The sequence below is a fragment of the Heteronotia binoei genome, chromosome 1 (assembly GCF_032191835.1).
Source record: "Heteronotia binoei isolate CCM8104 ecotype False Entrance Well chromosome 1, APGP_CSIRO_Hbin_v1, whole genome shotgun sequence".
Classification (NCBI taxonomy): Eukaryota; Metazoa; Chordata; class Lepidosauria; order Squamata; family Gekkonidae; genus Heteronotia; species Heteronotia binoei.
In genome coordinates, this window is record NC_083223.1 from 268352307 (window position 1) to 268365890 (window position 13584).

Below are 13584 nucleotides of genomic sequence, written 5' to 3' on the forward strand. Positions count from 1 at the left end.
ACTGCCAACAGTGACTCTGAGAGTATCTCCCGGTAAACATATACATCTAGCGCTCTAGCTGTGTTGCCTTTTAAAGCGTTGCCCACACTTCCCGCTTCACTCCTGCAAACTAGAACAGGGACAATCTATCCCAGCTTCGCAATTTCAAGCTATCACACACTCCACAGGTAGCAAGTTTCCCCTCTGCCTCTCCCCATTACCTGACTACAGATAGCAAGTCCATAGGTGTGGTGAATTTCCAGAGATAAGACTTCTAAAGCATTTGAAATATAACATCGTTCGGTAAATGAATAAAAAGAATACATGCGGTCCGCTCAAGCATTCAAGTTGAGCAAGGCCACAAAGAAAAGGTGGGTCACTGGATTTGAAGAAGCGAGCAGCAACTCGCAAAAGCTCATCCCCCACCACAAATTATGTTAGTTTTTAAGGTGCTACAGGACCTTTTGATCTTCTTCGTGGTCTCTGTGCAGTCCCACACATGGGTTTTCCCGTCAGGACGAACCCTACCTCGGAGATTTTAAAAGCTAGCCTAGGCGTTATTTTTGGCGCGCACTCCCTTTCGCTCTGGGGAGCAGGCATCCACTGCGCATGCCTGGAGCGAGAGGGAGGCGCCCCACCCACTCAGTTTCTTTCCAACCGCCGCCCGGGATAGTCTTACCTCGCTGCGCTCCTCGTTTACCTCAAACATCTAGCCTCCGTTTCTTCACGTTTTCTTCTTTATTCTATTTCTCTTGCTATTTTTTCTTATATTCTTATACTCTCTAAAACTCTCTGTCTGGGGCAGTGAGGCTCTGTATTCTTGGTGCTTGGGAGGGGCAACAGTGGGAGGGCTTCTAGTGTCCTGGCCCCACTGATGGACCTCCCGAGGGCACCTGGAGTTTTTGGCCACTGTGTGACACAGAATGTTGGACTGGATGCGCCATTGGCCTCATCCAACATGGCTTCTCTTATGTTCTTATGTCTGAGCAGTGATGCTCTGTACTCTTGGTGCTTGCGTGGGGGGCAACAGTGGGAGGGCTGTCCTGGTCTCACTGTCCTGGCCTCACTGATGGACCTCCCGATGGCACCTGGGGTTTTTGGCCACTGTGTGACACAGAGTGTTGGACTGGATGCGCCATTGGCCTCATCCAACATGGCTTCTCTTATGTTCTTATGTCTGAGCAGTGATGCTCTGTACTCTTGGTGCTTGCGTGGGGGGCAACAGTGGGAGGGCTGTCCTGGTCTCACTGTCCTGGCCTCACTGATGGACCTCCCGATGGCACCTGGGGTTTTTGGCCACTGTGTGACACAGAGTGTTGGACTGGATGCGCCATTGGCCTGATCCAACATGGCTTCTCTTACGTTCTTATGTTCTGCTGCTACAGACAGACTAACACAGCTACCAATCTTGATCTACTACCTTAAGCGTAGTCAGTGGGAAGTCCCAGGTCTTTCTGCTTCCTACGGCTTACCTCCCCAACACTGGCCATCAAGTGTTTTACTTCCACCGCCCCACGCTGGGGCACGCTCACTCTTTTTTCCTTCCCTAATGCAGGGACGGGGCAGCCTTTGTGAGCTCCCAGCTCCTCCAGTGCTACCCCAACTCCTCCGTCATCGAGGAGGACAGGCATGGCCTCCTCAAAGCAGGAGCTGTTACAGGGACTGCCGTGTTGGAGCTGACCTCCTTGGAATCTTTCGGCGTCAACCAGACTATCATCACTGGAGTGCGGGTAAGAACACTCTGTGGGTGGCAGGGTAAGCCCTGCCGGTAGGCGAACTAGGTGATTGCCTAGGGCGCCAGCCTTCTGGGGGTGATGAATTGGGTGCCCCCCCATGTGACTCGGTGACATTATCAGCGCATGGAGTGGGGCGCCAAACGTTAGCCTTGCTTAGAGTGCCAGAGTGTAGGGCTGGCTCTGGTGGGTGGGCGTGGGATCAACAGTAGTACGGCAAAAGTGCCGGAGGCCCCAGTGCAAATCCGCACGCTGCCACAGAAAGTTACTGGGTGACCTTGGGCCAGGCATACACCCTCAGCCTAACCTACCTCACAGGGTTGTTGAGAGGATAACATGGAGGAGGGGAGAAGGGTAGGGGCAGGGGTCGTTTTGTAGAAAAATAGATGGTGGAGCTCATTAGCATAACTCATTAGCATATGCTGCCGCCCGCCCTCAGCCAACAGGAACCTGATGCCAGAAAGGAGAGCCCCAGGCAAGCGAGACCTGCTTGGGTTGGCTAGAGATCCAACCAGCCCAAGCAGGCCTCACTCTCCTGGGGCTCTCCTTGGCTGCCCCCACTCACAGTCAAAAAGCCAGCAAGCCACCTGCTGCCCAATATCATATAAGAAGTGGAGAAAAGGTGGCACGGGCTTCTCCAGGTGTTAACGAGGGCCTCTGGGGGCGTGGCAAAGCTCCTGGTGGCAGGTTGGCTGCCTGCTTTCCTAATCCAAGGACTGTTATGCAGCTGTACCTCCTATTCAATGGACAAGGTAGGTGGGGTGGAGGAGGGGGAACCCTCAGAAAAGTTTAGGAGCTGTGCTCCTGCTGAATTCAAGGTCTGGGCCGGGGTATAAACAAGTTAAGTAAGTATATCTTGGTCGTGGTTGATGGGGCTGCAAGACAGATGGGGACATGCCATGGTGGGTAGGGGAAAGGAGGGCCTGCAGCTAGTATCCTATGCTGTGGCTGGATTGCTGGGTGGGGCCAGCAGTCAGGAGCATACGACCCTGATTCCCCCCCCCCCCCTTGCAATTTCACTGGCTACTAATACACTCCCCGAGCACGATTCAAGGTGTTGGCTTTTCCCTTTGAAGCCCCACATGGCTTGGGATGGGGTATCTGAAGGACTGTCTTCTCCTACGTGTTCCTGTCCAGGAATCAAGATCCCAGGGAGGGGCCCTCCTGACTGCCCCATCAATCAAAGAGGCTCGTTTGGTGGGAACACAAGACAGGGCTTTTTTGGTGGTGGCTCCACAGTTTTGGAACGTCCTCCCTAGGGAAGTGCACATGGCCCGCTCAGTTTTGAACTTTAAGACACAGTTAAGAGCAGTTTTATTTAGGCTTGTGTTTGGTTATTTTTAGCTGTGGTCCTGAGAAGTGATTTGAAATCTCAGTTTTATTCATTTGATGTATTTTATTCTACACGTGTAAGCCACCTTGAGCTCTGTAAGGAAGAAAGGCAGCTAGTAAATGTTCTAAATCAGGGGTGTCGAACTCATTTGTTATGAGGGCTGGATCAGACACAAATGAGACCTCGTCACACCAGGCCATGTCGGGCCGGGCTGTGTGTGTACCTATTTAAGATTATGTAGCAGAGATACAAACTTTATAAAGGGCACAGACAAGCACAATTAAAGATTTTTTTAAAAAAACCCCCAAAATAGAACATGCTTAAAACATTAGCACTCATTGGTCTTAAAGGTGCTTTCTCTGTATTTCTCCCATGGGATCCAGTGAACTGGGTAAAGGAAGCTCCTTCCTTCCCCAGGGGACCAGGAGGGGAAGGAGCCTCAGACAGTAGAAGAAAGAGAGGCTTGGTTCAGTAGCTCTGCTGCGCAATTGAGCGAGCCTTGCAAAGCAAGCTGTGATGCCGAAGGAAGCAAAAGCGAGGAAGAAGGAAGCAGATGACAGCCAGTTGCTCGGGGACCCAATAGGAACCCTTCAGGGGCCTGATTCAGCCCCCGGGCCACATGTTTGACACCGCTGTTCTAAATAAATCAATAAAATAAAAACAATTCTTGTGAAGGTCTCACAGCACCGCTCTGGTACTGAAAAAACCGTGAGTTGCTTGCCATGGAGAACAGCGTGGCTGGATTTGTAGAGGCACTCTATATCTGTAGCAGTCAAGCAATGCAATCGAACAGCGTCTGATACAGAAACAAAGACATCTTTTCCTTTCCAGGTGGCCCCGGTGTCCTACCTGAGGCTCAGCAGCTTTCCCAAGCTCTACACGGCCAGCAGGATGCCCCTGCATGCCTTTCCCTTGGGCATGACCCTGACCTTCACCGTTCAGTTCTACGACAGCACCGGGGAGAAATTCCACACTCAGAACACTCAACTTTACCTGGCCTTGAACAGGTACTGTCCCAGAAAGACACACCAGACAAAAAAAAAAGGCGGGGAGCATGTTTTTGATTTTAGGGCCACGTTTGGGGAGCATGATTTGATTTCAGGGCCATCGTTCCTCAAGCTGTGGAGAAACTGTCTCCTGGATTCAGTAGCTCTCAAGCGTCCGCTAGCCACAGCTTTGAAGAGTCCACGCCGGTTTGGCATAATGGGTCAGAGCGCAGGCTTTAATCCGGAGAACCGGGCTTGATTTGCCATGCCTCTATATGCAGCTGCCGATGTGACCTTGAGTCAGTCACGAGTTCTCCTAGAGTTGTTCTCTCAGAGCTCTCTCAGCCCCACCTGCCTCACAGGGTGTCTGTTGTGGGGAGAGGAAGGGAAGGAGACCGTAAGCCGCTCTGAGACTCCGAGCGAAGGGCAGGGTATAAATTATATATAAATAAATGATTGACCCTCAGGGCGGGGTATAAATAAATGAGTGACCCTGGAGGTCCCTTCCAGCTCTATGATTCTATGTAACATTCCCTGAGCCTGTTCTACAGGAAGGGCAGGCAAGAAGTCGAATAAAATAAATAATAAATACTGTTAATCCAGTCTCCTCCTCCTTTCGCTCCATAAGGGCATATTGGTTCTCCATAAGAAGAGCCCTGCTGGATCAGGCCAGCGAGGGTCCCTCTTGTCCAGCATCCTGTCTCACACAGCACTTTCTGTGGAGGGTGAACAAGAGGGCAGAGAGACCAAGGCTTTCCCCGACGTTGCCTCCTGTCTCTGGAATTCAGAAGACTGGTGCTTCTGAATGTGCAGCTTCTCCTCACCCACCATGGCTAGTAGCCGCTGATAGCTGGGTCAGGTCCAGAGGAGGGCGACGAAGATGGTGAGGCGTCTGGAGACCAAGTCCTATGAAGAAAGATTGAAGGAGCTGGGCCTGTTTAACCTGGAGAGGAGGCGGCTGAGAGGTGATATGATCATCATCCTCAAGCACTTGAAGGGCTGTCGTCTAGAGGATGGTATGGAGTTGTTTTCTGTGGCCCCAGAAGGCAGGACCAGAACCAACGGGTTGAAATTAAATCAAAAGAGTTTCCGGCTCAACATTAGGAAGAACTTCCTGACCGTTAGAGCGATTCCTCAGTGGAACAGGCTTCCTCAGGAGGTGGTGGGCTCTCCTTGGAGGTTTTTAGAAGATAAGAAGAAGAAGATATTGGATTTCTATCCTGCCCTCCACTCCGAAGAGTCTCAGAGCAGCTCACAATCTCCTTTACCTTCCTCCCCCACAACAGACACCCTGTGAGGTGGGTGGGGCTGGAGAGGGCTCTCACAGCAGCTGCCCTTTCAAGGACAACCTGTGCCAGAGCTATGGCTGACCCAAGGCCATTCCAGCAGGTGCAAGTGGAGGAGTGGGGAATCAAACCCGGTTCTCCCAGATAAGAGTCCGCACACTTAACCATTACACCAAACTGGCTTTAAACAGAGGCTAGATGGCCATCTGACAGCAATGAAGATCCTGTGAATGTAGGGGGTTTGTGAGTTTCCTGCATTGTTCAGGGGGTTGGACTAGATGACCCTTGGAGAGGTCCCTTCCAAGTCTATGATTCTGTGATTCATCCTCTGTGAATCTACCTTATCCCCTTTTAAAGCTGTCTGTGCCTGTGGCCATCACTACATTTGCTGGCAGTGAATTCCACCTTTTGATCACTCTCTGTATAATAAGGCATTTCCTTTTGTCTGTCCTGAACCTACTGCCCATCATTACCCTCAAGTTCCTTCAAGTTCTAGTATCCTCAGGTTCTAGTATCACTCAGCAGTAGACCCTGAAACACTGTTACTCACATTGAACATTAATGCATCTGCAGCATTTATCGGCATTCAGAGGGACTAATAAAGCTGCCTCAAACTCTGGTAGAACAATGAGTCCAGTGGCACCTTTAAAACCACAAAGTGTAATCCTGGGTATAAATTTTAGTAGTAGTAGTAGAAGAAGACGACATTGGATTTATATTCTGCCCTCCACTCACAGTCTCAGAGCAGCTCACAATCTCGCATATCTTCTCCCTCCGCAACAGACACCCTGTGAGGTAGGTGGGGGCTGAGAGAGCTCTGACAACAGCTGCCCTTTCAAGGACAACCTCTGCCAGAGCTATGGCTGACCCAAGGCCATGCTAGCAGGTGCAAGCGGAGGAGTGGGGAATCAAACCCGGTTCTACCAGATAAGAGTCTGCGCGCTTAACCACGACACCAAACTGGCTCTCTAGTATACCTGCACACAAAAGCTTATACCCAGAATTAAACTTTTGTTGGTCTCAAAGGTGCCACTGGACTCGAGCTTTGTTCTGTGGCTTCAGACCGACACAGCCGCCCCTCTGCATCTGTATTGAACATATATATGAACATATGAAGCTGCCTTCTACTGAATCAGACCCTCGGTCCATCAAAGTCAGTCTTGTCTACTCAGACTAGCAGCGGCTTTCCAGGGTCTCAAGCTGAAGTTTTTCATGCCTACTTGTCTGGACCCTTTTTAGTTGGAGATGCCGGAGATTGAACCTGGGACCTTCTGCTTACCAAGCAGATGCTCTACCCCTGAGCTATTGTCCCTCCCCTATTCTTTGCTATTCTCTGCAGCGACACTGTGCAGGAGCCATCCCCCCCGTTTTTACGGATTCCCCTTTTCCGTCTCCAGAGACGACCTGCTCCTCATCCGTCCCAGCAACAAGAACTACACCTACGTCGCCCAAGCTGTGAACAGGGGCGTGACCCTGGTGGGCGTATGGGACGAGAAGCACCCCGGCATGGCGGATTACATCCCTGTCCCCGTGGAGCATGTCATTGAGCCAGACCTCTCGGAGCCGCTCGCTCTGGGGGACGTGGTGTGTTTTAACACACCCCTCGTCGACCAGGAAGGTCAGTCGGGTAGCCTTTGGCCGACATGGCCTCTGTTCAGCAGGCACTGGTTAATAAGCTCCTCCATCCGGCTGCTAAAACATGGCTGTTTTGAGGACACTCTGCTAACTCAGAGTCCTAGCTGTTGTCCCAGGGAGGTGGGTCTGCTGGTGATGGACAAATGGAAGCATGTACAGCTGCCTTGTACTGAGTCAGACCATCGGTCCATCAAGGTCAGTATTGTCGACTCAGACTTGCAGCTGCTCCCCAGGGTCTCAGGCTGAGGTCTTTCACATCACTTGCCACCTAATCCGGGGATTGAACTAGGGACCTTTTGCACAACAAGCAAATGTTCTGTTTCTGAGCCACGGTCCCTTCCCTAAACTACCTCTTCCCATTTGCAGGGCTTTTTTGGTAGCAGGAACTCCTTTGCATATTAGGCCACCCCCCCCCACCCCAGATGTAGCCAATCCTCCTGGAGCTGACAGTAGGCCCTGTACTGAGACCCCTGTAAGCTCTTGGAGGACTGGCAACATCAGGGGTAGAAGAAGATATTGGATTTATATCCCGCCCTCCACTCCAAAGAGTCTCAGAGGGGCTCACAATCTCCTTTACCTTCCACCCCCCCACAACAGACACCTTGTGACGTAGATGAAGATATTGGAATTATATCCTGTCCTCCACACCGAAGAGTCTCAGAGCGGCTCACAATCTCCTTTACCTTCCTCCCCCACAACAGACACCCTGTGAGGTGGGTGGGGCTGGAGAGGGCTGTCCCAGAAGCTGCCCTTTCAAGGACAACCTCTGCCAGAGCTATGGCTGACCCAAGGCCATGCTAGCAGGTGCAAGTGGAGGAGTGGAGAATCAAGCCTGGTTCCCCCAGATAAGAGTCCGCACACTTAACCACTACACCAAACTGGCTCTCCAGGGGTGTGTGGTCTAATATGCAAAGGAGCTCCTGCTACAAAAAAAAAGCCCTGCCCATCTGTAAACTCTTTCTGTGACTTAGTATGCTCTGCTTCTCCCATAGGTCTTGACTCCTCCTTCCTTGGAGGTTTTTCAACAGAGGCTGGATGGCCATCTGACAGCAATGAAGATCCTGTGAATTTAGGGGGAGGTGTTTGTGAGTTTCCTGCATTGTGCAGGAGGTTGGACTAAATGACCCTGGAAGTTCCTTCCACCTCGATGATTCTATGACTCAAATAAAACTTCTCCCCCCCCCCCGCCGCCCCCCACTGCTCAGGGTGCTTTTGATTTCCACCCTCTCTCCCCACAGTCCCCAGCCCACCTGCTTTGTTGTTTCTCCATCCCTGGCTTGCCACAGGCAAGGGAAGATGGGAATGAAGAAGCCCTCCTTTGCAGCACGTGCGTTTAAAAACTCTCGCACACAATGGGGCCTGCCTCCAGTCCGTCAGCCTCTAGAGCGCATTTAGACTTGGGACAAAAGAACATCCTGGAGCACATGTGCCGGAATGTGGAGCATTTTCCATCTTCCTCCCGCCCCTCCTCCAAAACCCGCTCTTAGGCAAGCCTTTCTCTTTAATCAGCCACCCTTAAAATGGCCCTGCATGAGCTCCGAGGGGGGCTGTCTCAGTTGCAGAAACACAAGCCGCAATCTTCTGGCTTTGAATAGGGGAGGACTCTTTTCACTCTGATGAGCTGCCAAAAGCTTGGAGAAGTCATCTGTCTCTTTAAATCACTTCTCCAAGTCAAGCCAGCCGGTAGCTTGGAGAATGCATTTAAAGTTAAAGTTGCTTTCTTTCCAACTCTCCATCATCTTCCTTCCTTGCTGTCTTGCGGCTCTCAAACATCTGATGTTTATTCTATGTGGCTCTTACGTTAAGCAAGTTTGGCCACTCCTGGTTTAAGCTGATGGCTCTTTTTGGATTCTGTACTCAGAACCAGCAGGGAGCTTACAGTGCCACCTGAAGCTCGTAGACACCGAAGTAAACCCCTGTTAAGTTTAACCACTTGCCAAAGCTTGCATGTCCACAGACTAAAATAAAAAGTACACAAAGATTTAGAGCCAACGTCAATTCAGTGATAGATCCGGGTGGACAGCCGTGTTGGTCTGAAGCAGTAGAACAAAGTAGGAGTCAAGTAGCACCTTTCGGACCAACAAACTTTTATTCAGAATGCGAGCTTTTGTGGGCATGCACGCTTCTCGTCTCGTCTGAAGAAGCGCGCATGCACACGAAAGCTTGCATTCTGAATAAAAGTTTGTTGGTCTTAAAGGTGCTGCTTGTCTCCTGCTTTGTTCTATCGGTTCAGTGCGTTAAACACTAATTGCAGCTTGGAAGAAGGGGAATAACGGTATCTTCAACTGGAGCCTCAGAGCCATCAGCTTAAACCAGGAGTGGCCAAACTTGCTTAATGTAAGAGCCACACAGAATTAAACATCAGAGGTTTGAGAGCCGCAAGACAGCAAGGAAGGAAGATGGAGGAGAGGTGGAAAGAAAGCAACTTTAAATGCATTCTCCAAGCTACCTGCTGGCTTACTTGGAGAAGTGACTGAAAGAGACAAATGCCTTCTCCAAGCTGGCCGACAGGGCAGTGGGGGCTTTGAGAGCCACACAATATCTGTGAAAGAGCCACAGTTTGGCCACCCCTGGCTTAAACATTAGCCTGATAGGCGTCGGGACAGCATTTGCAGAGTGCAGGGCCACAACAGAAAAGGCCCTGTCCCTGGTAGTCACCTACCCGGACTCACAACACTTTGAAGGTGGGGGTATCAAAGAGACAAAGGTTCTGCCCTCCTGGCCACCAGTGGGGGATGGTGGGTAGGGCTGCTAGATCCAGACTGGGAAACACTTGGAGATTTGGGAGTAGAGCCTGGGAGAACAGAGCCCTCAGCAGGGTACAGTGCCATAGAGTCCACCCTCCAAAGCATCCATTTTCTCCAGGAGAGCTGTTCTCTGTAGCCTGGACGTAGGCTGTAATTCCGGGGGATCCCCAGGTCCCACCTGGAGGCTGGCATCCCTGCGATCCGGCTCACGTTCACGTGAGAGTAGGTGGTCCTGCTCAGGCAGATGCACATAAAGCTGCTGTATGCTGAATCAGTCCCTTGGTCCATCAAGGTCAGCATGGTCTACTCAGGGCCAGCAAACTAGGCAGTTGCCTTCTGGGGGTGATGAATTGGTGATGTTATCAGTGCTGGGGGGGCCGGCAGGGCGCCAGAAGTTAGCCTTGCCTAGGGTGCCATACACTCTAAGGCCGATCCTGTGTCTACTCAGGCGGACAGTGGCTCCTCGGTGTGTCACTTAAAGGTCTTGCGCATCGCCTATTGCCTGATCTTTTTAACTGGAGATGCCGGGGATTGAACCGGGGACTGTCCACACGCCAAGCAGAGGCTCTACCGCTGAGCCATGGCCCCTCTGCCCCAAGGATGTACAATCCCAGACCATTTGGGGCTTTCTAGATAACAGCTGCCAAAAATAAGCCAGAAGCCAGTGAAGCTCTCGTGTGGCTGCTCCTTGTTCCGGTTTATATCCTTGTACTTGTCCTTCTGATCTGTGTTTACTGTCAGCCCCACAAAGAACTCATTGTAGCAATGTTACCTTAATTTTTTAAAATGTGTTTCCTTAGTAGCCCTTTTCCCTAGGGCAAGGAGCTGTCTGGTGACAAAGGGCAGTCTGACATCTGGGGAGGGCTTCTTGTGCAGTTAGCGGAATGAATCCATGGGATTCAGCCAGGCCTGTAGCCACGGGGCTGCATTTGGGTGCAAACGCCCTCCTCCCAATGGATTGTGGCATGTCTGCTCCGGTAGGATAAAAAAATCCCTTTGTAGGTAAACATTGACTGCGGGGTGACATGATAGAAGCGTCGACTGTGGGGTGACATGATAGAGGTTTACAAGATTATGCATGGAATAGAGAAGGTAGAGAAAGAAGTGCTTTTCTCCCTTTCTCACAATACAAGAACTCGTGGGCACTCCATGAAATTGCTGTGCAGTCCAGTTAGAATGGATAAAAGGAAGCCCTTCTTCACCCAAAGGGTGATTAACATGTGGAATTCACTGCCACAGGAGGTGGTGGCGGCTACAAGCATAGCCAGCTTCAAGAGGGAAATGGATAAGCATATGGAGCAGAGGTCCATCAGTGGCTATTAGCCATAGTGTATTGTTGGAACTCTGTCTGGGGCAGTGATGCTCTGTATTCTTGTGCTTTGGGGGGGCAGTGGAAGGGCTTCCAGCCCCACTGGTGGACCTCTTGATGGCACTTGGGGGTTTTTGGCCACTGTATGACCCAGAGTGTTGGACTGGATGGGCCATTGGCCTGATCCAGCATGGCTTCTCTTATGTTCTTATGGCCACTGTGTGACACAGAGTGTTGGGCTGGATGGGCCATTGGCCTGATCCAGCATGACTTTTCTTATGTTCTTATGGCCACTGTGTGACACAGAGTGTTGGGCTGGATGGGCCATTGGCCTGATCCAACATGGCTTCTCTTATGTTCTTATGGCCACTGTGTGACACAGAGTGTTGGGCTGGATGGGCCATTGGCCTGATCCAACATGGCTTCTCTTATGTTCTTATGGCCACTGTGTGACACAGAGTGTTGGACTGGATGGGCCATTGGCCTGACCCAACGTGGCTTCTCTTATGTTCTTATGGCCACTGTGTGACACAGAGTGTTGGACTGGATGGGCCATTGGCCTGATCCAACATGGCTTCTCTTATGTTCTTAAGGCTTCCTAGGTGGTCTCCCATCCAAATACTAACCACGGTTGACTCTACTTAGCTTGCAGGTTGCGACAAGATAAGGTTAGGTTGGGCTGCCAGGCTACTGCAGAAGAGGGTGGCCGATGCTCATCATTTGCATATCTCTTGTAACAGGAAAAAAACACATTTGGAAGTTTTACATTTGTTCCTTTTCCCAACCCCCTTCCCCACAAAGTAATTCCTTCCAGCCTACAGGCAGAGGTTCTGAGGCTCAGAGGCGAACGCCTGAGGTTATCCAGACAGGTTTCCTCTGGAGTGGGATTTGATCTGACTACATCCATACCAACAGTAGCAATGTTCCTCCTAAGCTGCACAGTCTTGTGAGCAAGAATTCTACTTTGTGAGCTACTGGCACTAAAGTTGTGAGCTGGCATGAAAGTTGTGAGCTGCTGCATAAATTATTGTGCTCTGGGGTCATCCTTCCTGAGCTAAGACAAAAATCTGTGAGCTGGAAGCTAAAAATCTGTGAGCTAGCTCATGCTAACTCAGCTTAGAGGGAACACTGGCAGTAACTAGACCACCGGTTCTTTATATTCTTGGGATCTTTGGAACACAATGGAGAATGAATGAAAATGTAAAGGGGGGAACATTGTTCTTTGGCTTCCTTTTTTAGGAGAAGCTGGCACATGGCATATCTCGCTCAACGACGTCCTTGAGTTAGATACGACGACTGGAGCCGCGTTTGCAAAGAATGCTGGGAAAACGACCGTCTTCCACGATATCCCGGGGATAGTGAAAACCTACCGAGAGGTGCGCTCTTCTGTAACGATGGGTCAGCTGGTGCTCTGCGTGGGTCACAGGAAGTAGGTTGCTTCATTCTAAAGTCACAGGTTCCGCCTTCCCCTCCACCACCAGAAAGGGAAGGCTGAGAACTAAAGACTGAGGATGTAGATTCAAGGGTGTCGAACTCATTTGTTATGAGGGCCGGATCTGACATAAATGAGACCTTGTCGGGACAGACCGTGTCGGATTGGGCCACACCATGTGTGTACCTACTTATGATTAGGTAGCAGGGATATTAACTTTATAAAGGACACAAACACAATTTAAAAAAAAAACTTAAAACATTAGCATTCATCGGTCTTAAAGGTGCTTTCTTTGTATTTCTCCCATGGGAACCAGGGAACCGAGCAAAGGAAGCTCTGGCTCTTTCCTTCATTCCTTCCTTCACCGGGTGACCAGAAGGGGGAAGGAACAGAGGCTTGGCTCAGTAGCTCTGCTGTGTGATTGAGAGAGCCTGGAAAAACAAGCTCTGCCTTCCTCCCCAACGGAGGAGCCTCAGCCAATGGAGAAGAAGAAGAAGAAGATGATATTGGATTTATATCCTGCCCTCCACTCCAAAGAGTCTCAGAGCGGCTCACAATCTCCTTTACCTTCCTCCCCCACAACAGACACCCTGTGAGGTGGGTGGGGCTAAGAGAGCTCTTACAGCAGCTGCCCTTTCAAGGACAACTCTGCGAGAGCTATGGCTGACCCAAGGCCATGCCAGCAGGTGCAAGTGGAGGAGTGGGGAATCAAACCCGGTTCTCCCAGATAAGAGTCCGCACACTTAACCACTACACCAAGACAGAGGCTTTGCTCTGTGGCTCCTGTGCGATTGAGCAAGCCTTGACAAAGCAAGCCGTGAGGCAGAAGGAATCAGGAGAGAGGAAGAAGGAAGCAGACAAGAGCCAGTTGCTCGGGGGGGGGCTTGATAGGGGCCCTCTGGGGACCTGATTCGGCCCCCAGGCCGCACGTTTGACACCCCGATGTACCTGGTGGCAGCAACATATAGCAGTCCTGTAGGGTTTTCGAGGCAAGAGATGTCCAAAGGTGGCTTGCCATCGCCTGCCTCCCATCCAAATACTGGCCAGGGCTGACCCTGTTTAGCTTCCCAGCTCTGATGAGATCAGGCTCGCCTGGGCCAGCCAGGTCAGGGCAAGAGTGTTGTCCACCTACGGTCACTTTTTT

General features: G+C 50.9%; 1 protein-coding gene across 1 annotated transcript in view; it reads left to right on the forward strand.

Moving 5' to 3' along the window:
- The window catches only part of NUP210L (nucleoporin 210 like), a 119595-nt gene that overhangs the window by 94590 nt on the left and 11421 nt on the right, over nucleotides 1-13584 (forward strand). The window contains exons 30-33 of the mRNA XM_060253906.1: nucleotides 1535-1709; nucleotides 3877-4052; nucleotides 6715-6935; nucleotides 12248-12384. Of these exons, the coding sequence (XP_060109889.1) occupies nucleotides 1535-1709; nucleotides 3877-4052; nucleotides 6715-6935; nucleotides 12248-12384 (709 nt within the window). The remainder of the gene's footprint in view (nucleotides 1-1534; nucleotides 1710-3876; nucleotides 4053-6714; nucleotides 6936-12247; nucleotides 12385-13584) is intronic.